General features: G+C 53.4%; 7 protein-coding genes across 7 annotated transcripts in view; 1 reads left to right on the top strand and 6 right to left on the bottom strand.

Annotated features, from left to right (window-relative positions):
- Positions 1–1,040: 1,040 nt before the first annotated feature.
- On the bottom strand, positions 1,041–3,709 carry LOC131211024 (uncharacterized). The gene is made up of 5 exons (XM_058204361.1): positions 3,563–3,709; positions 3,317–3,488; positions 3,149–3,249; positions 2,954–3,074; positions 1,041–1,154 (listed from the first exon to the last, which is right to left on the bottom strand). The coding sequence occupies exons 1-4, from the start codon at positions 3,626–3,628 to the stop codon at positions 2,958–2,960; spliced, it is 456 nt and encodes a 151-aa protein (XP_058060344.1). The 5' UTR covers positions 3,629–3,709; the 3' UTR covers positions 1,041–1,154; positions 2,954–2,957.
- A 300-nt stretch (positions 3,710–4,009) lies between these two features.
- LOC131209636 (mediator of RNA polymerase II transcription subunit 12) lies at positions 4,010–14,563 on the bottom strand. The gene is made up of 13 exons (XM_058202745.1): positions 12,653–14,563; positions 11,872–12,575; positions 10,077–11,780; positions 9,791–9,877; positions 9,058–9,142; positions 8,235–8,966; positions 7,978–8,165; positions 7,628–7,910; positions 6,788–7,552; positions 5,730–6,324; positions 5,287–5,658; positions 4,398–5,214; positions 4,010–4,297 (listed from the first exon to the last, which is right to left on the bottom strand). Exons 1-13 carry the CDS (start codon positions 14,558–14,560, stop codon positions 4,132–4,134), a joined length of 8,406 nt encoding a protein of 2,801 aa, XP_058058728.1. The 5' UTR covers positions 14,561–14,563; the 3' UTR covers positions 4,010–4,131.
- Positions 14,564–15,396: 833 nt separating this feature from the next.
- Positions 15,397–16,319, bottom strand: LOC131210938 (adipose-secreted signaling protein). Its single transcript, XM_058204264.1, has 2 exons — positions 16,145–16,319; positions 15,397–16,004 (listed from the first exon to the last, which is right to left on the bottom strand). Exon 2 carries the CDS (start codon positions 15,993–15,995, stop codon positions 15,459–15,461), a length of 537 nt encoding a protein of 178 aa, XP_058060247.1. The 5' UTR covers positions 15,996–16,004; positions 16,145–16,319; the 3' UTR covers positions 15,397–15,458.
- Positions 16,320–16,757: 438 nt separating this feature from the next.
- LOC131212636 (eukaryotic translation initiation factor 2A) lies at positions 16,758–19,336 on the top strand. The gene is made up of 3 exons (XM_058206572.1): positions 16,758–16,857; positions 17,160–17,824; positions 17,885–19,336. The coding sequence occupies exons 1-3, from the start codon at positions 16,824–16,826 to the stop codon at positions 19,130–19,132; spliced, it is 1,947 nt and encodes a 648-aa protein (XP_058062555.1). The 5' UTR covers positions 16,758–16,823; the 3' UTR covers positions 19,133–19,336.
- On the bottom strand, positions 19,326–19,750 carry LOC131212637 (small integral membrane protein 8). Its single transcript, XM_058206573.1, has 2 exons — positions 19,581–19,750; positions 19,326–19,515 (listed from the first exon to the last, which is right to left on the bottom strand). Exons 1-2 carry the CDS (start codon positions 19,680–19,682, stop codon positions 19,360–19,362), a joined length of 258 nt encoding a protein of 85 aa, XP_058062556.1. The 5' UTR covers positions 19,683–19,750; the 3' UTR covers positions 19,326–19,359.
- A 163-nt stretch (positions 19,751–19,913) lies between these two features.
- On the bottom strand, positions 19,914–23,962 carry LOC131211823 (regulator of nonsense transcripts 2). The gene is made up of 3 exons (XM_058205454.1): positions 23,945–23,962; positions 20,682–23,864; positions 19,914–20,571 (listed from the first exon to the last, which is right to left on the bottom strand). Exons 1-3 carry the CDS (start codon positions 23,960–23,962, stop codon positions 20,245–20,247), a joined length of 3,528 nt encoding a protein of 1,175 aa, XP_058061437.1. The 3' UTR covers positions 19,914–20,244.
- Positions 23,963–24,675: 713 nt separating this feature from the next.
- The window catches only part of LOC131211819 (zinc finger protein 85-like), an 8,324-nt gene continuing 7,651 nt past the window's right edge, over positions 24,676–25,348 (bottom strand). Inside the window, exon 2 of the mRNA XM_058205450.1 lies at positions 24,676–25,335. Coding sequence (XP_058061433.1) covers positions 24,730–25,335 — 606 coding nt within the window. The 3' untranslated portion in view covers positions 24,676–24,729. The remainder of the gene's footprint in view (positions 25,336–25,348) is intronic.

Here is a 25,348-nt window from a genome sequence, read left to right as displayed (position 1 = left end):
CCGACGGCGACCTAACGAGCTACGAAGTCACGAACCGGATCCTCCGCCAATTCGCTCCGGCGATTGGCATTAACACACTTTGCTTCAGATGAATAATTAAAGCGCTCTTTTTTCGCTGCGCCCAAAGCGATCCGGAAGAGATGCGATCACCAGCACCAGCAGCAGCAGCGGCGTCGATCGTTGGCACCACACCATCGTTGGTGGCTTTCGATCGCCTTTTCCTCAAATTAAATTTTCTTTAATTTCTCCTCCATTCCGAACGGGTGCCCAAGGCGGCAGCGCCCCTACTGCGAGTCAGTGACCTCCGTTTTCGATATTGAACCGGCCCCAATGTCGAGCCACCCGGCGTCCGAGCGAAAATCGCGCGCCTCACGCTCGCCCCATTCACGGGCCGCCGTGGCACGAGCGCAACCGCGTGAAACTAAAAGTGTTTACACCTGGCCACCTGTCAACCGGCCAGCAACCATATTCCTCCCCGGGCAAGGGGCCGAGGGCCTGGTTGATGTGGCTGAAGAAATGGAATGTCCGTCCGTCCGTTCGCTCGCATATCGTGGGCTCATCGAGATGGTCGCCATTCCGCTGACACCAGTTCCGGATATGGGGGGAACGGTAAAAAAAGGCCCCCCGACGCGGATTGGCGGTTTTGGAATGCAAAGCACGTGGTCTCCAGCCTCGAAGGCCTGCTATCCGAAATGACAAACTTTTTGTCGCCTTCCCCGCGATGAGTTGGGTCGCGATTTCGAAGCGCAACTCACGACTGTGGATTGTTCAATTATTTATTCACTGACCGGCCGGTCAGAGCAATGGCGCGTAGAAAGGTCGCTCACGTCGGGCCGCCTGGACACTGGACCGTACCGTGGTGATGGTGAGTCCGGGTCCGGAACTGGCGTGTGTAGCTTGATTCGTGCGGCACGGAGAAAGTGTTGCATATTTACATTCACAAAATCCGGCCATCGGGTCGGCCGTCTCCATTTCGATGCCTCGACTGGCTCTCGCGATCGCGTTCCCTGCGATCGCGCGAATTGCCGAATTATGTGGCGCTTTTCTTCAGTTTCGTTTCTCAGTCTTTCTTCGATCGCGCTCCGGACCAAGGAGCTCACCGGAATGGCAGGACGTACGATGAAAGCGATCCTAACGACGCAGACTGGGCAGACCTGGGTAGAGAAAGAATGTGCCGTCAGTCACACCTATGGATGCTGATGTGGATTGTTTAAAGATCAGCGAAATGTGGGCCATCGGATGAATGGATCCTGCTGCCCGATCATTTCACTATATTGTTGCCTGGTCGACGGATTCGAGAACTGGCCTCCGTACCAGTTCCGGTTTCGGCGAGCAGGCCAACGCACTGTGGCTGCGTGGACCGCGACGTATGAAAAATTTCACTTTCCACTAGGTCGTCCCAGCCCCCGGCTTAAGGGCAGAATGGGGGTGCTCTTCGGCGAGAGCGATATGGGAACGGAACATTTATGCAAGCAGTCCGCGGCGCTATTATTCAATGGTCGGTCCGAGCGACACCACGCCACCACATCGTGCCTCGGGTTATAAAAGGTTTTAATTGTGCCGTCGGTTGAACGAACGAAGGAATGGTGATTGCCCGCCGGGACTAGCTTGTTTCGAATTTTATTAGTTTGTCTAGAATTACATTTTCACTTTTTTCGATGATATAAAATGTCCCCACTTCCGCCAAACCCCGGTCGAGACCTTTACCGATTTCGCATCGAAACTTTTCCTATCGCGTAGCGGCGAGATTACCATATAGAGTAGTCACCGCGTTTCCTTCGGCCAACAAATTCCTTCATGCTGACGCCCCGTCGTAGAAAAGCGAACGAAACCCAAACGAAAATCGATGCGATTCCGATGCCACAGGAAGCTTCATTAGAAAGTCATAAATTGTGTTTCTCTCTTCGGCGGTGGCCACCCACTTTCGACGAGCTCTGCGCGGCTGCGTCCGATTATAGTGATTGAGGCCTCCGCCGCCCCCCATCCTTCTCGTCCACCCGGGATACCCCAAAAACCGGCCACCCTCGCCACCGTGTTCCGAATATAACGCATTCCCATTCAATGGCGTCCGGAGATCCGCCGGACTCCGAGGATGAAGCCATTCCGCCACCGAACGCGATGCAGCCGGGCGCGAGGGCGCGGACACTCGCGGACGCCGTTATCGCGCGTTCGTTGACTTACGCTGCGCTTCATGCGTATTTGGCGAGTTTGGCCAGCGTGAAAACACTTGTCCCGGGCACATTTTCACCTAATTGTATGACGTGCGCCATGGAAAGGGCCAGGCGTGTGTTGTGCTGTTCTTCGATTCGCTTTTCGTCCCTTCAAATAGCAAAGTAGTGATTTCAATTCAGGCTGCGCTGCAGGCGTGATTGGCCGCCCGCTTTCCCGCAACGCCACAGCAACGCCTTTCCCGCCACAGAAATTAACTTGGCAGAAAGTAACCACACCAAATAGCAAACACAGGGAGTGAGACAGACAGAGACAGAGAGGGAAGAAAACGCGCTGAAGGTAACAAACAAAAGAAAAGCGCGAAAAACAACAACACACATTCCGCACCGACATAACACGGGCCGGGTTCGGGCCGCCACACGCCAACGGGAGCCGAGCTGACCTGCTTCAATGAGCCGCGTGATGCATGGTCAATTCCTCGGCGGTCCGCCCGATAGGATTTCTATTTCCTCGCCGGAGGCCTCACCGCGTGCGTGCCACGAGCGTTGGGTGTGCTCGCGCGATATGCGACGATCGCGCTGTGCAATTAATGTTTTCCAGTCGATCGCAGTGTGCCGTTTTTGCCCACCCGAAGCGTGCGCACGTGGCGCGAGAGCGTTGAGCCTGCCGCGATCTTTGACAGTGCAACACCATGAACCATTTACTTTCTTTCTCTCAAACCTTTGCTGTGTTTCGTTCCATGATGTGATATTTTTTGCTTAAAAAACGGATTCGAATACTTTACCATTTCAAATGTTAATATTGGGCACAAAGTTCGACGTCACTATGTGCTGCAACTTGGCCTGCATTTGGTGCGTGTTTTCATTGGTTTTTCTCACCGCCGTGGTAACATTCTGCAGCACCATCTAAAACAAAGGCAAAGCTTGGTAAGAAACTTAAACCAAAGTCACCCGCTTGGTGGCTTGGTTGGTTGCTTTACCTGGGATTTCATTAAAAAATTATCCGCTTCGTTCAGCTGCTTCGACACGGATGCCACGGTGTTGTGGATGAACTCGTTCAGCAGCGCTATGCACCGTTCGTCTGCAAGTTTACAAAACGGACGGACACATTCGGAACTTCCATTAAAGCATACACATCGCCTACTTACTCATAGCACGGCGCGTTTGCAACCGTTGCAGCTCCTCGTCCGACACAGCAGCCGACGACGATGATTCAACCGCTTCCCGAGCGAACGTGTATGGCGGGGCTGAGTCGCCACTGCTGGTTGCCGCTACGTGCAGTGGTGATAAATGGGGAAATCCTTGCGCGACCGGTATTCCCTGGACAAAGAGAAACCCAATCCATCGTTTCCTCTGCTCAGTGGCCTCTCTGCGGAGTGGGTTTCACGTCTTACCTCAAGCTCGTCGTCATCCGTTTCTGACGCTTCTCCAGCCACGATATTCGGCGATCTTGATTCCATCGAAGGAGTAATACGTTTCGATTGCGAAAAAACGAATGACCCGAAAGAACGCAACTCCTGGATGCCGGTGAAGGTCGTCGTCAAGAGTCTGGCGTCACACAACAAAGCTGCCCAATGTTTTGACATGTGTTGCTCTCACAGCTGTCACTTTTGGCGGTCAGCGAGATCCAGTGGTTCTCAAACTTGTTTAGTTTACAATTTTTAAATTACGGTCGATTTGGTCGGTGTAACACGCTTGCGATATCGGGACGTCCAGTATTGTGGCCCTTAGCCACCCCTTTACGATGGCATGGCCAGGCTTAGGAGAATGGAACCGGGAAAGCGATTTCAACCATACACGTACATCATACGTCGTCACTTTTATTGCGCGAGCGACTCCCTTGAGCTTATTCCGCTAGTTTTGTTGTATAAATGTTTCTGCTAAGTCACAGTGGTAATAAATATATTAACATAGCATTTGTCTTTCATCGTTCGTTGCCGCCACATCCTTGTACCGTGTGCTCCTAATACTGCGGTGGTTGGTGCGGATACTGCTGTCCCATCATGTTGTTCTGGTTGGGCATCGATCGCTGCAGCTGAGCCACGAGATTCGGAGTCTGTTGCGTGCTCATGCCCTGTCCCTGATTCTGAATCAAACCCTGCGCGTTCCCTCCCTGGCCCATTCCTGTAAAACGGACAGCAAACAGGAAAGCGTTACAAATCCATGTCTCCCTGTCGTGTGCCGGAGCGTCCGAGTTTCTTACCCGCTTGTTGCTGTTGCTGCTGCTGCTGCTGCTGCATCATCAAGCGCAACCGCTGCTGTTGCTGAAACTGTTGCTGGTTTTGGGGCATATTTCCGCCGACGCCCGGTTTGCCACCCTGCCGCGGGTACGGTGGAACCGCGCCCTGATTAACGCCCATGTTGCCCATCGTTACGTTCGGTGCGTGCTGTCCGTAGCCCCGTCCAGCCGCCATCGCTCGCTGTTGGGCGAGGAATTCGGCCTGCGTGTTGCGCTGCTGCTGGGCCATCTGATTGAAGTTGCCCATCATACCACCCTGACCGCCCTGCTGGCCCATTCCCTGGTTTCCGTAGTTGGGATAGTTTTGGCCGACATTCTGGTAGGGCACGCTCTGTGCCTGAAACATGCCACCCTGCATGTTGCCCGCCTGCTGCATACCGGCCATGCCCATGCCCGGATTGCCCATCGATGGGTTGCCCATACCACCGCCCGTATTGCCCATCCCGCTATTGCCCATCGTACCTTGCCCGGTGCCCATGGCCGGGGCACTGATCCCGCCACCACCACCCATCCCGCCACTAACCATACCGCCCGAGGTGACCATTCCGCCACTGGTGCCCATTGCTCCCGCCGACCCGCTGACCATTCCGCCAGCATTGCCGCCCATTCCGGAGCCTGCGGCCATTCCGCCCCCACCAGTGCCGATTCCGGCGCCACCACCACCACCCCCCATACCCTGCCCAACTAAGGCGGGGTTCTGTTGGCTCAACATACTCGTTTGAATCATGCTGCCTCCCGATTGACCCATGATCGAGGGTCCACCGGATGCTCCCATCATGCCAGCGTTCTGACCCATCATCCCAGTCGCTTGACCACCGAGCCCACCACCTCCGCCACCACCACCAACACCACCACCGACCCCGGCGCCTCCAGCAACACCGGGTCCCTGCTGGCCGGGCCCACCTTGCTGCACACCCATCATGGCCGCAGCGGCCATACCCTGCTGACCACCCATTACCGGACCACCGCCACCGGCCGTTCCTAGACCACCGCCACCAGCACCGGCCATGGCCGGATTCATTGCGCCCGGGCCCATGCCACCCTGGTTGCCCACGACACCTGGGTTGCCCGGAATACCGGCACGCAGTGGTCCCCGGATGAACGGTTGCTGCGGGTTCCGCTGCGCTTGTTGCTGCTGCTGTTGCTGCAAGAAGCTGCCCGGGTGAGGCCCACTCATCGGTAGCTTCGAGCGCAGCATGTTCGAGAGGGCTTGCTTCGAGTTGTTCAGTTGTGGCCGATCGTAGCGATTAACTGCGGACGAGAAAGAGTGATAGATGGGTTTAACCTTTTCCGGTCTGCTCCGGTTCAAATCCAGCACTCACTTGGCCCCTGGCCCATGCCGCTGTAGAACATTTGCTGCTGCTGTTGTTGCTGCTGCTGCTGTTGCAACTGTTGCTGAGCGGATTGCTGCGATCCTTGCTGAGGGCCACCCTGTTGCGCTTGTTGCTGGGACTGTTGCTGCGATTGCTGTTGCGACTGAGACTGCTGTTGTGCCTGCTGTTGTTGAGGTTGTTGTTGCTGTTGTTGCTGCTGTTGCTGCAGGGGATTGTAACCTCCCCATTGCTGGGCGCCACTACCCTGCTGACCCATAGGTCCCATCGGGTTGCCTACGAAGCCCATGTTTGAATTGCCTTGCTGTTGCTGTTGTGGCCCCTGTTGCCCTTGCTGTTGTTGCTGAGGTTGCTGCGGTTGCTGCTGTTGTTGCTGTTGCTGTTGGTTCATCAGCCCACCACCCATACCACCGGGGCCCAGGCCTCCCATAGACGGCTGCATTCCACCGATACCGGTTTGGCCAACCATCTGGCCAGGGTTCGGCTGACCGTACTGTTGCTGCATGTGCTGCTGGTTCATCGGGTTCATCGGGCCACCCATTTGCATTCCGCCCAGTCCGTTGTTCTGTATCTGTTGTAGCGTTTGCTGTGGCATTTATTATTATTATTAATTATTTATTTACAAAAATATGTTCGCCGTTCAGGCTTAACATAGAGAGAAAAAACAAAAAGAAAATGCTTACAGACTAAAGAGAGGAGGGATGAGGAATAAGATGAGGATGAAGGAAGGAGGAAGGGGATTATAGAAAGGAATCTAGGAGTCAAGAACGGAAAAGTGTCTGAGATGCATTGAAGTCGAACGGGCTACTCGCTTCATTGACGCCGAAACGAACGCAGGAACGGATCGTTCTGACCGTAGGGAGATCGACGAATCAGAGGAATCAGGAAGAGCGGCATATCCCGCAGATAGGGATAGGGAGTTATCGAGTAGGACACCGAGATCCTTGATCGTGGACGCCCTTGGGAGAGGAGAACCACGGAGAGTGTAGTTCCCCCGATAAGGACGTCATAACAAGAAAGAACATCCCAAGGGGTGAGGGATAGGACACGGGGAGACAAGAGAGAGTGTGTGGGGCTGGGTCGACGGTTATGCCTACCTGTTGCTGAGGTCCATGTTGTTGTTGTTGCTGCTGAAGATTGGACTGCTGTTGCTGCTGCATTAGCAACTGATTTTGTTGCTGCTGCTGCTGCTGCTGAAGCTGTTGCTGCTGCTGTTGCTGCTGTTGTTGCAGCTGGTGCTGCATTTGTTGTTGTTGCATTTGCTGTTGCTGCTGTTGCAAGTGCAGTTGTTGTTGCTGCTGCAGATGCTGCTGCTGCTGGAGGGTCTGCTGTTGTTGCTGCTGTTGTTGCAGTTGCTGTTGCTGCTGCATTTGCTGCATCTGCTGCGGTCCGGTGGCCGGGGCCAATGCGGGCAGGACGGGCTGCTGCTGTTGTGGTTGGCTTTGCTGCGCCTGATTAGCGGCTGTTGCAGCCTTCGGTTTACGCTTGCGAGTCGCCTTTGGCTTCTTCGAGCTCGTGCTCGGCGCGGGCGATTGATCGGACGACGGCGTGTCGGCCTTCATTTCGTCCTTCAGCTTGTCCGGCAAGGGATCGAGCTCTTCCGGAGGCAACGGAAGCGGTTCATAGAAGTAGCTGCTTGGCTTGAACAGACTGTGCGTGTGGTATTTCAGCAAACGGTGCGTTTCTTCGTACGCCAGAGGCTTACGCTCGATCTTCACCGCGCCAAACCAGGCCCAAGACAGTGGGGCAGGGTTTTTGTGACCCTCCAGTAGGTCCCACACACTGACACGCTGCTTGTCGGCCAGGCGCAGTCCCTGCAAGAAACAAAAGAAGTTAATCCAGCGAAACTAACGAGCATGAGAGAGCTCCATACTCTCCGCCCAACTTACGTGCTTCTTCTCAATGCTGTCGATGTTGATTTTGTTGCCTTTCGCATCCGTCGACGAACCTGCCGGTTCGCAGGCTATAACCTCGCACGTTTGCTTTGCCAGCGGCAGCAACTGGCGCACGTACTTAATCGAGGCCCCATTCTTATCGCCCAGCTCTTTGCGCAGCTTCTTCATGAGATTCGTGTACAGCTTCTTGTTCTCGTCCCGCTCCGTCTGGCTGTCGCTCACCAGCGTCGAATGGATCAGGGTGGCCAACATGTCCAGCGTCGTCGTAAACAGCTCACTGAAATACCGGTTGTAAAACGACGATTGAAAACACCTGTTCTCTGGCGGGCGGTCGATCCACTTACGAATTATTGCTCAGGTCGATCACACCCTGGCTGATCAGCTGCGCGAACAGTATCGCCCAATCCGTGGTGGAGGTGGCATTTTTCATGATCGCATCAAACAGTCCGCCAACCAGGGAGTAGCGTAACTGCAGCGCGTCCAGCATCTTTTCGAACCCGCACGGATCCTCGATACCTCCCACGGTTTCGAGCTGGAAAAAGCCAAACGTATGCCATTAACTGGACATCGAACAGGAAGAAGACATCCGAACAGCGCTTACACTTTGATCACGGTTCTGTAGGAACTGGGAAAGTTGTGCGTAGAGCGACTGCAGCAGCCCTTCCTTCTGCTCGTCCTGTCCTTTCAAGCAAGTCAACACCAGCCCCAGAAAGGGCTGATGGTTCAGCTGGGCCGACTGCTTGCTGGCGAACGTGCTTCCGTTCGAGCTAACCGAACTGTTACTGTTGGCCCCGTGACTGTGGCTGTTGTTATTGCTGCTGCCGTTCCCACCGTTCCCGTCCTTGTGCTTGCTGAACATGCTCGTGCTCTCCAGCACCTGTCCGGAAACCTTCAGTATGCGGCCCTGCACGGCACTCGGCAGCTTCGACACGAGCGGAGCCACAAGCCACGTCGATGGTTTCACCTTCTCCAGTTTCGCGTCCGGACCGCCACCACTCATCAGGCAAAACTCGTTCACACGGAACACATCGATTGCGGCTCGTGCCACCATGTCAAGCCAGTTGGACAATTCCGGCGAACTGCAGTTCGTTTGCTTAAACATCAGCTGCAGATCGAGCCACGAGATGCGGAGTGACCACTGCTCGAGGTTCTCCAGAATGCGCACGATGATCGCTTTCTGATCGAGCTCGGCGATCAGGTTGGACTCGTGCTCCGGATAGCAAACCATGTGTAGTAACCGTTGGGCCTGCTTGGCCGTCAGCATGTTGTCGATCAGTATGCCCTTGTCACACAGCTGTTCGGCATTTTGCAGGCACCGTTCGAGTACCCATTCCTGGCGATGCAGTTCCGGCAAAGAAAGTTAAAGACGGGACAAATGGTCAAACAACTAATCCACGATCGTGAGCCGGTGAAGCCATCGTTACCTGTGAGCAGATCTGACGCAGCACGTGCTGTGCAAAGTCCGAAAGGCTGGTTGCACTCTCCTGATTGAGATGCGAGTTCTGTTGCCTGTGGGGGAATTGAACGCAGACAGTGTTAGAGCGTGGGGCATGATGGACCCATTCCGACACGACAGATAGGCACAACTGATGCTGAGGTGTGACTGCAGTGGGGAGCACAAACGGGACAGAAGATGTGTGACAGGAACGAAATGCACGTAAAGTGGGAAACAAAAGAAAAGAAAACCAAAAATGGGAACCACCAAGCTGATGCAGTTGATAATGGAAGGCCGGGAGACAGAACGCTATGGCAGCCAACGGGGTCAAGAAAGCACCGCACAGTCAACGTCTTCGGTCGCCAATCGTAGCAACCGTAGAAGGTGAGTGTTGCCATGCCATTCTTGTGATGCCGCACTTTCTGATGCCGCACTGAGCGTGAACTCCAGCCATGGCAAGTGCATCCAAGAAGGCGGAGGCTGGCATGAATGGGTGTGTTTGTGTGTATGTATGTGCGCTTGTGTGTATACTGTCACCCAGTCATCTTATGAAAAATGGGAACAGAGGGAGAGAGAGAGAGAGACAGAAAGAGAGTGAGATAGCGGCGATCTTGCGGCGATATATAACATGAAGCAAAACAGAAAAAACACACAAAAACAAAACATACACAACACAATGATGTGACAGAAAATAAAGTAAAATAAAAGTAAGACAAACAAACTCAAACCGCAAACCATTCGCACACCTGCTAGGGTACAATCGAGCAGAGGAAGACGCTGTTGGAGAGAGTTCCCCCAGTTCGATCATCCTAAATTAAGAAACAAGAGAAATAAATCGTTTCAATTGAATCAACTAACGAGACGAGAAAGCAGACTGGGCAGAGAGAGAAAGGTCAACGCAACGTAACGCAGCACCTTCGCGATGTGGTCCAAAAACAAAAACGAAGTTCCCTCGAGAAACTAATGACCCTCCCGCACGCCGCTGCCCAGTAAAGTGGTCACACTTACGAAACGTCTAGCATCGGCTCGTCCGGATTGCCCAGAATCGAGAGGTCGCTCGTGCCGAGAATGTGACTGAGGTCGCCCGAGCCCGTCATGCTCTTCGGTGTACTGCCCGGGTGGACGGGCGTGTTGAGGCCACTGCGCTTTCCCGTGCCAAAAATCGACGAAACTTTGTGCGCCGTCGCATCGCCGACCACCAGTATTCCCTTGAGGACCGCCACCACGGGCGCTACGCCAATGTTTTTGTGTGCAGCCGCCAGCAGATGACGATCGCAACTCAGTTTAATGTTGTGCGTGTTCCCCACCACCGTGATCGGGTTCGGTGATGTGCTCACCGAGTAGAGTCCCGGCTGGGGACACTCGATCGTACGGAACAGTCGCAGCAGCAGATGGCACGACAGTCGGGCACCGGCTTCGATTTCCGGCGTCGTTTCGGCGCGCCCATTGCAGGCCTTCACCAACGACGGAAGGGCCACGTGAGTGACGAACGTTTCCAGCGAAAAGCAGTGGCGCGCCACAAGAATGCTGGTGAACACCGACAGCGCATTGTGAATGTTGGTGTTCTGCACGTCCACCTGGCTCAGCACGTCCACATAGTAACCCGCTTCCCGGTTCGAACCGCACAGAGCGATCAGCACACCCAGCCACTCGGTACTGAGCGAATTGCAGCAGGCCGTGAGTTCGGCACACATCGCCGCTATATCGTTCAGACAGTCGTTGTCGATGTCCCGCGTCACGGCCACGACGGCGTTGCACACAAAGCTGTACCGATTGGAGGCGGATTCGTTCAGTTGCCGGGCCCAGCCGGCCTCAATTTTGCCACCACGCCGTGGACTCGTGATGATGTCGATCATGAACTGCGGATTGTACGTGTGCGCCGAGGGACTCGGTTGCAGCGGTGTGTAGAGGGCTTGCTTGATCTTTGGGTACGCATTGTGAAACGGTTCCTGCTGCGGGCGTGCCTTGAGCGACGAGCAAGCCGAATAGAGATCGTACAGGTACGCCAAAATGCACCGCTCGGCCGAACTGCAGTCGCTCGGGTTGCTCACGTGTTTCACGATCCGGCACAGGCCCTCGAAGATGGCCGTCGTCTGTTCCTGCGATAGCAGCAAGCAACAGTGATACCTTCGCAGCACCCCCACGACGTACAGGCTGAGCGAGGTGGTGTAGCTCCGGACCAGGGCCAGCGAACTCTTGCCAATCAGCTGCTGCTCCACCTCCGGCAGTTCGCGTAAAATCTGAATACACGTATCGATCAGGCCGTAGATGTTAAACGCCGACTCCATCAGATCGAACAGGAACGCGACGTGCTCCTGAACCGGCAGGTAGTTGCTGTTGCCGATCGCGAAGCTGTTGAGCATCTCCTGCACCTGCATCGCGCACTGGCCCGTCACGAGGTGCTGATCGAAGTACGACATCGCCTGGCACTTGTTCGAGGTGGCCTCGAAGTTGAACTCGCTACGCGAGTGCTTCTTCACCTTGCCGCCCTCGGCCACATCGATGCTGAACTTTTTGGAAAACAGCTTGCAGATCTCCTTCGACATCTTCTTCACGGCGTGCTTCTTCTCGTCGCGCTCCTTGCCCACACCGTACAGCAGGATGTACCGCTGGTTGCAGTCGTGCTGCGAAATCGGATCGTCCTGGCAGAGCGGAAAGTGTTCCGTGTACAGAAAGTGTCGGCTGGGTGATTCCGTTTTCCCCAAGCCGGTGCTGTGGGAACGAAGATCAAAAAACAGAGAGGGGCCATTTAGGGGGGAGCGCACCACCGAGCGTTTGCTCAGAGAGTGTCCGAGTGACTTACACAGACGGGGCAGCCTGCTCGGGATCCTTGGGGCTGTCGGGAGCGTCCATCGAGTTCTGCTGGTCCTCCTTGATGTGCTGTAGCAGCTTGTCGAGATCGTCATCGACGTTAGAATCGTCCAAATCTTCCAACTTCGCCTTAAAGTCCGTCTGCAGCACATCGTCGTCCAGGCCACCGTTTGGCGACGAAGTTGTGCCCGGTTTGTTCGAAATCGGCCCGGTGCCCAGACCACCACCGCCGCCACCTGCGTTGCAGATGCCGTGGCTGTCGAGCGACATCATTCCACCGGATCCGGTCAGCAGATCGCCACGGGAGATCAGGCAGCACATGTAGGCGTCGTGCGAAAACACGTCGTGCCGGATCAACTCGCTGAATAGGTGCACCAGGTTGGTGAACTGCGATTTGTTCTGCAGGCCACCGCTTTCCTCCTGCACAGGCGCATCGTGGTCGAGAAAGTGCATCAGGATGTGCTGAAACACCGGCTGACCCCCGTTGAGGCCGCTCCCGGAAAGCACGGAGTCCTTGTCGTCCGAATTGTTCAGCGCATTATTACTGTAGCTGTCGTTCTCGAGCGCCGTGAACACCTCGTTCTGGCGCTTGTCCAGCAGCCAGGCGACCACCATGGCCCGGTGCTCGCCCCAACGCTGCCACGATACGGCCCACTCGCACAGAATTTTCACGATCGACGCGTCCTGTTCAACGTTCTGGAACGAATGGCAGAAAAAAAGGATTACGAATTGCACCACAGACAGAGAGCCATCCATGGGCCATGCGCACTCACATATTCGAACTGCTTCGTGGCCGCATCCTTTCCATCGCTGGCGGTCCCATTGGCAACGGATGGGCCCATTCCTGGCAGCAACGACGAACTACTGTGCCCACTGCCTGTCCCGCTGTCCCCGGTCTGAGGTTTGATGGGTTGCACTTGAAACGGTGGGAATATTTTCTGGTACAGCGAATCGAGCGAATTGTTCGAGTCCATCCGATCGAAGCAGTGGCCATCGAGTGCGTCCAGGGTGGCTAATATTTTGAGACTCGCGTTTCCGGCCGCCGTTTGCCACTTGTCGATGCACCACCGCGATTCGGCGTGCCGCGAGCGAATCTTTATGCTCTCTTCCGCTTCGAACAGCTGCCGGCGGATGTCTTCATTCGTCCGTCCGTTGTACCGCTCCGGCATCGGCAGTCCCGACGGTGCCACGGCAAGGTGATCGAGTGGGCTACCCGAGAGCACCGACGAGGCGCGTGTTTCACCGACGCCACACCACACGAGCGCCGTGGGACACTCGAGCGTGATGACTTGCAGGATGCATGCCAATTGCAGAACCACGTCCCGATGGTGGGAACAGTGAAGGAACTCGGTAAAAATCATTTCGTAAGGGTTGGCTTTCCGGGCGGCCAGCGTTCCCTCTTTCGACTGTTTGTCGAAGCCCTTTCCATCCTTCGCCGCCACCGTGTCCTCTCCCTTGCCACCGCTATCCTGCTCCGGGCTCAGACTCACGTTGTGGGTGTCGGCCATTTGGTTGATCAGCTGGGCAAGCTTTTTCGAGACAGCGTACGCGAGACGGCGACAGAAGCGCTCTGATTGTACGAAATCGTGCAGATACTGCATGGCCAGTGGCAGGTAGATTCGCAGCAACCCATCGTCGGCATTCGGGGACGATTTCATTTTCTCCAGCATATCGATAATCCAGTTAAGGAACTCCTGTTTGTCCAGCAGACCCTCCTCGTACATGTACTTGCAAAGCTGCGTCGAGTAGTTCCACTGCTTCTGCGCCAACCGTTGCTCTTCCTGGGGCGAAAGGGGCTGCTGAAGTTGCTGCTGCTGCTGCTGCTGCTGCTGCTGCTGCTGGGGGTGCATTGGCCCTCCGGAACCCCCAACACCACTCCCTACGCCCCCGGCCCCACCGACGGAATTGCCACCGGCCGGACTGTGCATGGTGCCAGCGGGACTTGACAGGGGCGGCGGAATAGTCGCTGATTGTCCCGACGGTCCGCCGATTCCAAGGACCGAGCCTCCGCCGCCTCCTGAACTGCTCCCTAGCCCAACGCCAGAGCCGGTCGAACCGGACGAAGGTTTCTCCTGCAACGGCCCCTGGTGGTAGTGCTCGTGAAGCTTCGGCACCAGATCCTTCATGAACTTAATCATCGTGCCCGTCCACTCGGTGGCCGGGTCGGGCATTTGGCGCTTCTTGATCTTGGCCTCCGACACCGCCACCGTGTAGGCCGAACTGAGCTTGATGAACCAGGCGGCCCGTTGCATGGTGACCTGGTTCTCGCACAGCATCGCAAAGATTTCTTCCTTCTTGTTGAAAGACGGTGCCTTCTTGGCGAGGCTGCTCAGCGGTTTCGTGCCAGCCAGATCTTTGAACCAGGTGTCCAGCGTCGTCTTGTTGCGAGCAGTGACGGGCCAGAAGTTGTCCTTCGGGTTGATCTGTTGCTTCTTCCGCCCGGAGTCCGGTAGCGTCATCAGCTCTTCCTTTTTGGCGAGGATCGCGTTAAAGTAGGCCCCTACTTTGCTCGCCGACACGTTGCAGTTCCGGGCCGTGCCGAATTCTTCCGACAGCTTGTGCTCCGTCGCGAAACCATGCTTGACGTGTATTGACGTCAGCTCGTCCTCCCGCTGCTTCGCCTCTTGCGGATACACATCCGGCGGCCCTAGTCGGGGCCGTTTCAGTGGCCGCATGTTCATCACGGAAATGGCACTCGTCTACTGCGTCGGGATGGCCGTGCTGGCCGGCCACACCACTTTCTCGCCGCTTCCCTGCACAAGGGCAGATTCGATTTCTGCTCTTTCTCACTCACTCACCCCTCTTTCGCTGGGAGCCGGAAAGGGACACGACTGGTGGACTATCGGTAAGCCATGGGCACCAAAAGGCACGGTGTTTGGACTGCTTTCGCTACCCAACCCCGTTCCGCTCACGCGACCTTCACCTAGCTGAGTGCTTAGCTTACGCCGAAACTATCTCCGTAATCGTGACATTGAAGTTTTGTGTTACAAAAGTGATACTTAAAACGCACAGCCTTCCGACCGAACCTGGCGATGCGAAAAACAAAATATGGCTGCCGACAGGTTAATTGACAGTAGCGCAGCGAAGAGTTCACGCGAAAGCACGCAAGTAACTCACTGAGCGCGCGATGAACACTCGAGAAAGATTCGTCCGCGGATTCGGAGCAGCATCTTTTCGTACAATCAACAAGTTTGTGCCGGTGTGCTGGTCGATGTTTGGCCAAGTGGACCGTGATTTTCCAATTGTTCGCCTTCTATCTTCGATTCCGCAAGCCTGGACCAAGACCAGGCGATCAGCTTTGCTGTCTACACCCACCACCAACCGACGAGCATATTTTTGCAAGCAGAGGCTACCTTTCGTCGGTGAAGGGGTGTCCACTTTCTGATTGTAAACAAACCACAAACACTACCCTGCGGCCGAAGGTCAAGATCCGCTCTCGCGGAAAACGCGTATCTCCCGCGTCAACTCAACACGGATTCACACACAACCGTATCGGAGAGGGTTGTTTGGACTGATTCAAATTTATTACACTAACAATGGCAGAGCAAATTGAAAGATGTGTATTGTAATGTGTGCTATCTACTTTGCCGCCGCGAATCCCTGCCAATCAGATAGCTCCGACTCATCCTCGTCCTTCTCCACACCTATGCAGTGGATTCCGTTGCGCAGCATCGGTGTACCTTTGCCTCTGCCCAGCACACGGGCCACCAGAACCAGCTCGAGCGTGCGGGCCGTTTCCTCCTTGCCACATAAATGCAGGCGTTCTTTGAGCAGCTTTTCTTTGTGCGCAAAAAACTCGATCACCATGACAAAGTTGTCCTCGCCCTTCACCGCTACTGTTTGGGAGCAGAAGTCCACCAGCTTGCAGTGGAGATTCGGTATCTGGATGTCCTGGCCGACGAATGCACTGTTGGCCCCGACATCGAAGCCCGCAGTGCGTAGCAGCTGCGCGGGCACATTCAGCTCGATCCGATACCGATGCTTTATCTGCAGAAAGCCTAGGTGTACGGTTAGCGACGTTCCGTCCGGCGCAACCTGGTAGATAAGACAGTTTTCGTGCATCTCATCATTTATCACCGCTTCGTCGAAGTGAACGTGATGCGGAGAATCCTCCATTCTTGAGGGCTGCAAAATTGGAGACAGTGCGTTAGCAAGCAACACGTGATCGGTACCGCGCAGGAGAGTCGCTAATTGGCGCGCATAGGGATTGGGCAAGTGGTTCGCACTTTGACAAACTAAAAAAGCAACCCCTTCAAATACTGTACCTATCGCGGGGTTGTTTGAAGATCAAGTGTGTCTTGGCGATGCAGGACGCGCCGAGAGTTGAAAAAAAACAGCAGCGCGTGAGATTGTTCTCGGCAGGTTGTTCGACCTCTATACTCTAAGATGAGTATCGGGCTATTTTAAGAAAGTATAATCTTCTTTTACTCCGGCACTGGTAGTCGGTGACCCGCAGCCGTTGTTGACTTTCTTGAAAAACTGACCGATAAAAGGCGTGCGAAAGATGTTTCGCACGATTTACGACCAAATTCATTCGTTCACGCACTGTTCACGCATCAACCGTGAGTGCTTCTTCACCGGGCACTCACGCGGTTGCGTTGGCGCCATTTGTCTCATTTTTCGTTTAAATTTAAACCAATCCTTTATGCCTTAAGCAATAACATTTCCAAACAACTCAAAGCGCGGCGACAAAGCATAACAGTATGCAGAGATTTTCCACTCCTATACATTCGGATTTTTGTAACAGAATACTTTACCCGTCGCAAACATCTATCGCGAAGCGTTTCGGGAAACCCTGCGCTTCAAATCAAACGCTTGGCTGTCAAAACACCGAAATGTCAAAGCTCACTCTTCCCGACAAATTCACACTTACCATCGCGATATGCTCTGCTGTTGGTGTGCTAGTCGAAAAATCGAAATCGTGACCGGAGGACTGTGCTAGCAATGGCGAACGGAATTGTAACTTTTACAGTAGCGCGTAAGTAACAGCGGCTACGAATGCGACCGTTTTCGCTTCTACTTGCTGGCAAAGTGTTCTGGAATCTCAAAGAACATAGGGACGAACCACAGATCAATGGCAAGGACCGTTGCTTCCGCAGTGGTCCGGCAGCATGTTTCGGTGTCGACGTCACGGAATTCTTTGCATGAATTTAGCCGCCGTTTTTGCCACGGGTTATGTGAAATAAGTGGCAGAGCAGCTATGGGCTCCCGTAGAGATACCCTGGTTGGTGCGACCCCGTATAACCTTAAAACTTGTGCCCATTCTTCTCCGGCTTGCAGTACGATCCGCTAGAGGAGTGGAAGTGTGGACGCCCGACCAACAACAGAAACAACTCAACTTCATTCCGGACCCAAGCTTTACCCCCGACCAGAGTAAATCTTGCCGCGCTATTGTTTACAGTCCTAATGGTCGATTTCTGGCCTGGGCCAACGGGGCCACGGTGCAGCTGTGCGAGGTGGCGAACGGTTGGCGGACGATCGCTTCGCTGCCACGGCCGAAGGCCTGCTTCCTGCAGTTCTCGTCCCGCGGCACGTACCTCATGACGTGGGAGGTGTACACCGAGAACCCGAAGGACGTGGTGAAGGAAAAACCGAACCTCTACATCTATCGGGCGGAGACGGGAGAGGAGGTGTTTTCCGTCATCCAGAAGCGCCACCACGACTGGCAGATGCACTGGAGCAGCGACGAAAGCTTGGCCGCGCTGTTGGTCGGCGGGGAGGTATTGTTCTACGATCATACCGATCCATCCGGTGCCGGCTTCCAGCGCGTGTCCAAGCGCCTCGGTGGCCTGCGAAATGGCGGTGTTTCCATGGCACCGGGAACATCACCGCCGCACGTGGCCGTCTACATTCCCGGCACGAAGGGAGGCCCATCGATGTGCCGGCTGTTCAAGTATCCATGTCTGGAGATGAACCAACCGGTGGCCTCGAAAAGCTTCTTTCAGGTAAGGCCCAACTGTCGCCGGTTCGGATTGACATGCCGATTCATTCGTTTCTTTTACCAGGCGGATAAGGTGGACATGATGTGGAATCGCAGAGGCACTGGGCTCATTTTGATGACTAGTACGGACGTCGACCAGTCGGGAGTCTCCTACTACGGCAAGCAGGCACTGCACTACATGACCCCGAAAGGGGACTCGTGCTCGGTGCAACTGAACGCTGAAGGGCCCATTCACGACGTGGCGTGGAGCCCGAAGTCGAACGAATTCTGTGTGGTGTACGGATTCATGCCGGCCCGGGCTACACTCTTCAATCTGAAGTGCGATGCCGTGTACGATTTCGAGCCGGGAAACCGCAACTCAATCTACTACAACGGCTTCGGTAACCTGATCGTGTTCGGTGGCTTTGGAAATCTCCCGGGATACATCGAAACATGGGACCTGAATCGACGCAAGCAGTTGGCCAGTTTCAAGGCGCCCGACACGACACTGCTGGAGTGGAGCCCGGCAGGAGACAAGTTTCTGACGGCCACCACGGCCCCGAGACTTCGCATGGCGAACGGGTTCAAGGTTTGGCACTACTCTGGCGCACTGCTTAGCGAGTACAATTGGACCGGGGAGCTGCTGGAGGTGATCTGGCAGCGCTGCGATCCGGCCTCACTCAAGGAAACGCCCATCACCGACGAAAAGGTGACCGGGATCGTATCCACGACACCGCAGGCTAGCAAGCAAAAGTACGTGCCGCCCGGTGCTCGCAACAACATCGTCATCACTGGCGGTGGCCAAACAATCGACTTGCGCCCACCGATCCCGGGTTTGCCTCCTGGATATCGGTCTTCCGTACAGATAAAGCAAGCCAAGAAAAACAAAAAGAAAGCCGCGGCCCCAGCTCCCGATTTAGCTGCGGCTGATGAAACCCCTGGCGAAACGTCGGAAACGAAACCCTCCAAGAAAAAGCCGGCGAAAAACGCTGGTGCAGCGAAAGGTCCCAGCAGCAGCAGCGGCAGCAACCCCGATGGCGGTATTGTTGATCTAGCCAACGGCAACCTTGCAAGCACAACTTCGAACCCCGCGATTGCCAACAATAACGACGACGAATGCTCTGAGACGAAACCAGTCGGTGAGGCAAAGAAGTCTATAACGGGCGACTTGGAGAAAGACAAGAAAATTCGGGCCATCTACAAAAAGCTGAAGGGGATTAAGCAGCTGAAAGAAAAGGTTGAACGGGGCGAGTCGCTCAACGCCACGCAAACTATTAAATTGAATTCGGAAACCGAGCTGATGGAGCAACTGGAATCGTTGAAATTGTCCTAAGAATTGGCGTGATCATCCGTGATCGACGCATTGGCACAAACTGGCCCATGCGGTACCTCTTAAAAGCAACAGCAGCGGAGCGCGGGAAACATATTTTTTGAGAACCTTTTCAACCGTTATATCGATATCGATCCAGAAGCACGCGGCAGGGTTTCTCCGGCAACAAATAAACGAATGCTGTAACTTTGCAGAAAACAGTTTCAAGGCCGCGTTCGATGAATCTTAGTTTATTCCCATTTCGATTTCCGTTTGACAAACACCTCTTTGCCGTCCTCTTGCACCGCTGTGTAGTATCCTAGGCCTTCGTACTTCGAGCGCATGTAAGCGATGTAACCGAACGTTATGCTGAGACACACCAATCCAATGCCCATGACGACCACATTCTGAAAAGCAATAGCCGCATAAAATCCATCACTAAAATGGCCATCGAACAGCATGCTGTACTTACTGGTTTAGCGTAAAGTTCGAAGTTGATCGCACGAAAAACGTTAGTCGAGCGCATGGAACGAATCCCGTCGCCAGGCGCAGCGGTTTTCGGTTTCTCGCTCATTTTCCCATGCAACGTGAGTCCGGTTATTCAATCGGGTCGTAAACAGTAAACAAAGGTCTCTTCGATGGAAGAGATTGACTGAATGACAATCGCGACCGCGGTCTATTTTTGACAGCATCCAGACTGTCATTGATGCTGTGACTGCACGCTAGCGTTTGTAAATTTGATTGTTCGAATAAATACAGTTTAAACAAAGGATACTTCGGCAAGAGGTTCACTACAGTTGCTAGTATTAGTATTTATGACAGTGCAAGACAGTTGTTGCCTTGGCGGAAAAAAGCCACTCTGACGAACTTTCTGGGCTGGTTTGTCGTCCGCTGTTGTAACGGTTTCTCGATTGTCCCTCTACGCATATGGGGGCAAATCTCAATCTAATCAACTTCGTCAACAAATCACAAACAAACAAATCAATTATTGTGCACGAAACAAAAAAATCGTCTTTCTACGTCGCTGAAAAATTTGAGTTCAATAACTGTTTTCCGTTACCGCACATTTCACATTGTTTGTGTGCCTTAACTTTATCCTGTAATGCTGTGTTCGCAGAATTAGTTTCATTAACTTTCTAGTGAAAAATGGCATCCACGTCGGGCACCCCTCGAGGATGCTTGAATTTAACCGGTTTCAGAGCGCGAGCACGTAGCACGTCCATTCCGCGTACGGGCTGGGTCAGCGATTCCTGATAGTCTTCTTCCTCGAGCCTCTCGGAAATATTCAACGTCAGCCGCTTGACACTGTCCTTCTCTTCCTGCTGGCGTCGTTCTTGCTCACGAATGTACTGCGCAAGTTGGCTGTCCTCCGGTGTTTCAAATGTTTTATACTGCTGCTGCTTACCCTTTCCCCGTATCATCAACGCGAACGGCACCATGTCGGATTTTTCCACTTTAGGCTCCTGTAAACAGAATTATTGTCAGATCGCAGTGTTCTACTGGCACGGGTAACACTCTGAGAGCAGCGTAGAGTTTTCGTGAACTGCCCAGCAGCATGGCGCCCTTTTCTTACCTGCAGTTGGTCGTAAGTTTTCTTCGTATCATTCCGAAAAGTGATGGGAATCGGGATCTGCTTCACGCTAACCTTGCCCGAGTCCTTCACCCTTTGCAGATAAGATTCTGTTGCCATCCGCTCGTACTCGCGCTCAAAATTTAAGTCCTCCACCAACTGTTCGGGGTCGGCTTCTACCGTCACCTCATCGTACTCCTGCTCGAAACAACCTTCATCCACCTCCGTGCCTCCATTGTCGTCCGCAGCCATTTCATCATCCTCATCGAGCGGACCACCACGCCGCAACTTACTATACCCCTCGGACTCATCCTCCAAATCCGACGTACACTCGTCCGTCTCCGTCTTGTGATCGGTCGCCGTTTCCTGCGCTTCATTAATTGTTTGCAATCCTTGCTGCTGCGAGTCATCAGATTCAACCCACGGCTGGTCAGAGCTCATGTCCACTTCCGGATATAGCTTTTGGCGCAATGCTTCGACGGCAGCTACAGCTCGCTCGTAGTCCGCGTACAGCTTCAATTTGGGACGCAAGTTCTTCAAACATTCCCGGTACATGTGCTCCACCAGTATGGGGAAGGGATCGCGAGTATTTTGCCCCTGAAAGTATGGATGCGACCTCTTGAACCAGAAGTACTGCTGAAAAAAGACAATAAAATAGTCGAGCAGCTTGCGGTTCGTGCCGGAGGTGAAATACTGGCCACACGTGTCCAACAAGACGCAGGCAAGCTTCAGGCGGAACAGTGAGCCGGGCGGATCGACTACCGAGGCAGTTGCGCTGTGCGTTGGCTGCACCCCGTACGAAATGATCGAATACAGTGTGTTCAGCACGTTGCCCGCTTCAACGAGCTGATAGTTGTACAGCTCGCCCAAATATTTGACCATCGCTACACGGCGCTGGGCCAGCTTGTTGTCGTGGATCTCCAGCCCGGCACGAATGTCCTCAAACACGGTGTCAATCACGCGGACGACAGCTTTCTCCTGATACGAGGACAGCCCTGCCAGAAGATCGGCCATGCTGCGGATTAGGTGGTAGCGGATATTATACGCCTTCGACAGACACCGCACCGTATAGTCGAAAGTATCGGGGTCGTCCCAGTCCAGCCGTCTCAGCAGTTTGATCAGCTTGTCCACGTTCGTTTTGTCCAGCTCGCGGTAGATCAGCTGCCGGATGTAGGTGTGCATGAGCGGGCGTACCTTTCGTGCCATTCTACATCCTTCCGGCCGCTTGACCAAGTAGTAGCAGTTCTCGACCAGCTGGGCGTGACGTCCGTGCATTGTGGTGTTCTTTTTTAAGCGCATCATTTGCTCGAGATAAGCGTTTGTGCGAAGGCGACTTTCGGGGCAGTTGTAGAGGTAGACGCCACATACTTCCAAGAACGCACCGGTCATCTCAATTTGATGGTGCTGGAAGCTCTGCAGCAGACATCGCAGACAGTACAGGGCCTCCAGCTTTTTGTATATGCCGAACTTGACTAGCTCACCGATGTAGCGAACCACCTTGATTTTGGTTTCGATGTTGATCTGATCCTTTTTCTTGATGTGATATTTGAAATCGACTTTCAGCAACTGGCAGAGCTCGGTGGCCACATCAGAAGACACGAGATTGATTATGGCTACGAACCGCGCGTACATTGGGAGCAAATCTAGCCGAGTCCGTTGCACTCCGAATAACACCTTTATCAACCGTTTGCGCTTACTCTTGGTGTTAAGGTTAAGAAGGAAGTCAATCGCCGCATTGTCGATCATTTCGCGGTTGACACAGTTCTGAAGGGCTTGGACAAATTGCTCAAAGTACCTTCGATTGTCCTGATTGTTTGCAGGGTTGTTTGCGTTTGAGCCTCCTTCCTCGAGCACGTTAGGCTCCAGACCGTCTTCACCAACCGCAAACATGTCGGACACATCCGTTCCATCGCCGAGTTCACTGTCTTGCGGCTGGTGCTGCTCGGGAATACTTCCTGTCTCCGCATCGGTCAGATCCTGTTCGAGCTCCGTATCCAAATCGAGCGCCTCTTCAGTGATGGCCGGTTCTATATCCGCAGCTGCTCTCGCCTCGGCATCGCCCTCCTCTTCACGCTTGCCGCAGTAGTTGGGCAAAAATTGGCGCAAATCTGGCAAATCTACGTAGAACGATTTTGTCTCTTCGTCCCGCCACGGATCGAGCTGCCCGAACTCCAGTCCCTCCACTTTGCCATCAACCACGGCCCCCTCCAGCGGTACAGTGGTCTCCGAAAGCGCAAGTAACTCTGGCAATGGTTCCCCCAGCAAATCGGCCAGCGCTTCGGTTGACGAGTACAGCTTGGCGTACGAACCCTGCAGTTGCAGTAGCTGCTCGCGCTTTTCCGTCGTTATTTCGCCCTTCGCATGCAGCATCTTCCACTTGGATTTTTCCGCCACCTGGAGCTGCATGTGCTCGCTTCGCAGATGCTCCGCCAGCGACTGATAGTATTCCTTCAGTAGGTGGCGCAAGTTGCCCTGCTTGTCGGGTGGTATCAGCTGCGAACCGGGCATCGAGATGCTGTACTTAGCTGCCAGCCGGCCTAACCGGGCCGGCACAAGCCCGGCATACTCGTCTCCACAGTGCTTGCAAAAGGACAGCACGATCGACAGATTAACGTGTTCGCTTTTGTCCTGCGCGATGAGACCCGTGAGGCATGCGCCGAGCAGCGGTAGTGCAGCCTTGTTGGTGAAGATTCCGACACTTATCAGTTCGGCATAAAAGCGCAGATCAACCCGCATTTTGCTCACGTTGGCCACTTTTTCACCGGGCTTCACAAGGAGCACCTTCTGCCAATTGTCGAACAGGGTCGACGAAAACTCGGCGTAGTGCTGATGAAGATAGTTGCAAAGACTGATGGCGGCGGGAATATCGCTCATTTTCAGCTTGGCCTCCACCAGAGCGGAGCTCACTTCCGAAATGTACTTTGTGAGATTTAGCGAACTGACATCGCTCATCAGCGCCGGCAGCTGCTGTGCCGTAAACTGTTTGAGCTTCTTAACCAGGGCTGTGTTTTTCTTCACACTCGAGTCATACTTGTAGAAGTACTCCTCTGCCGGATGTTGCACATTGAGGTTCTGCTGCCGGAACGCAGCCTTCTGCTCGTAACGCTCGAGAAGACTTGTGACAAACGAGCGCACTTCGGCCTGGTCGGCTTCCTCAGATAGGATGTTGGCGTCTTGGCCATCGTCCTAGAATCGTGGACAACCAGCAAGACTCGTACAATACTTTCTGGTGGATACTCATAGCCCTGATTATCTATGTTACTTACCGTTACAACTTTCTCCATCGTTCTCGAACAATGGAACCAACTATCGTTCAACTACAGTGGCAGCGATTACAAGCTTGACGGACACAGACTTTGTTTTGGTTGGAAGATTTTGACGGAAGCTACAGTAAGTCTCACTCGACGGCACAAACAGTGCCGACAATAAAATGAAAAATACAGTTTATCGTTCTTCCACCAAAAGGTGAAAATTCAAACAAAATTATCCCTTTCCATTGACAATGCATTTTCTTCGTCAGGTCCACCTAGTTACAAATAATACAAAATAAAGTCGTGCAAACGTTGGCTAAAGTGGAATCATGAAGACGTGATTCTACGTGATCAGACGTGATCATACGTGCTAATACACGCAATCCTGGTAAAAATGTTGAGGGGGGGCGCTCACATATCAACGTCGCACCGTCGGCACAGAAATATGAATATGTCAAACGCATTCTGATCGTCACTGCGGGGCTACACCAAGCGTAACGTAATGATTTTGACATTAATGATTAATGCCAAACTGCTGCGGCGCTGTCAAAACGTATATGTTTTGGCCGAGGCGTAAACAGTTTGGCATTAATCGTTAATGTCAAAATCATTACGGAACACCTCATGTAGCCCCACAGTCACACAAATAAAATCTCAGTAGAACCTCATTCAGTCGATTTTGGAATATCAATCGTAGAATGTAAGAGTGCATTCTATTTAAATTATTTTATTGAGCTGATTCTGCAAACATACATAATTCAAGTTTATTCAAACGAAAACTTGAAGCAACCATGAAGGTGCTAATGATGTTGGTCCTTTTTGTGAATCTTGGAGTGATGTGCCAAAGTTCTTGATGACCTGAACGCTTTTTCACATATTTTACACTGGTATGGCCTTTCGCCAGTGTGAATGCGCATGTGAATCTTTAGGCTAGATAACCATGGAAACTTTAAAGAGCAATAAGAACACTGATGCTGTTGGTCCTTATTGTGCATTTTCGAATGATGCCGCAGAATGCTTAGTGATATGAACGCTTTGTCACAAACTTTACACTGGTATGGTCTTTCGCCAGTGTGAGTGCGCATATGAATCTTTAGGTTAGATAACCATGGAAACCTTAAAGAGCAATAAGAACACTGATGCTGTTGGTCCTTATTGTGCCATTTCGAATGATGCCGTAGATTCCCTAGTGATGTGAACGCTTTTTCACAGACTTTACACACATAAGACCTTTCGCCAGTATGAGTGCGGATGTGATTTTTTAGTCGGGATAATCGCAAGAACTTTAATGCACAATGAGGACACTGATGCTGTTGGTACTTATTGTGCATTTTTGAATGTTTTGTCAGTTCGCTTGATCTTTTGAACGCTGTGTCACAGATTTTACACTGGAATGGCCTTTCGTCAGTGTGTTGGTCC

Source organism: Anopheles bellator, chromosome 2 (assembly GCF_943735745.2).
Source record: "Anopheles bellator chromosome 2, idAnoBellAS_SP24_06.2, whole genome shotgun sequence".
Lineage (NCBI taxonomy): Eukaryota > Metazoa > Arthropoda > Insecta > Diptera > Culicidae > Anopheles > Anopheles bellator.
Note: the sequence above shows the minus strand (reverse complement) of the source record. Positions and strands in the feature narration are given on the sequence as shown.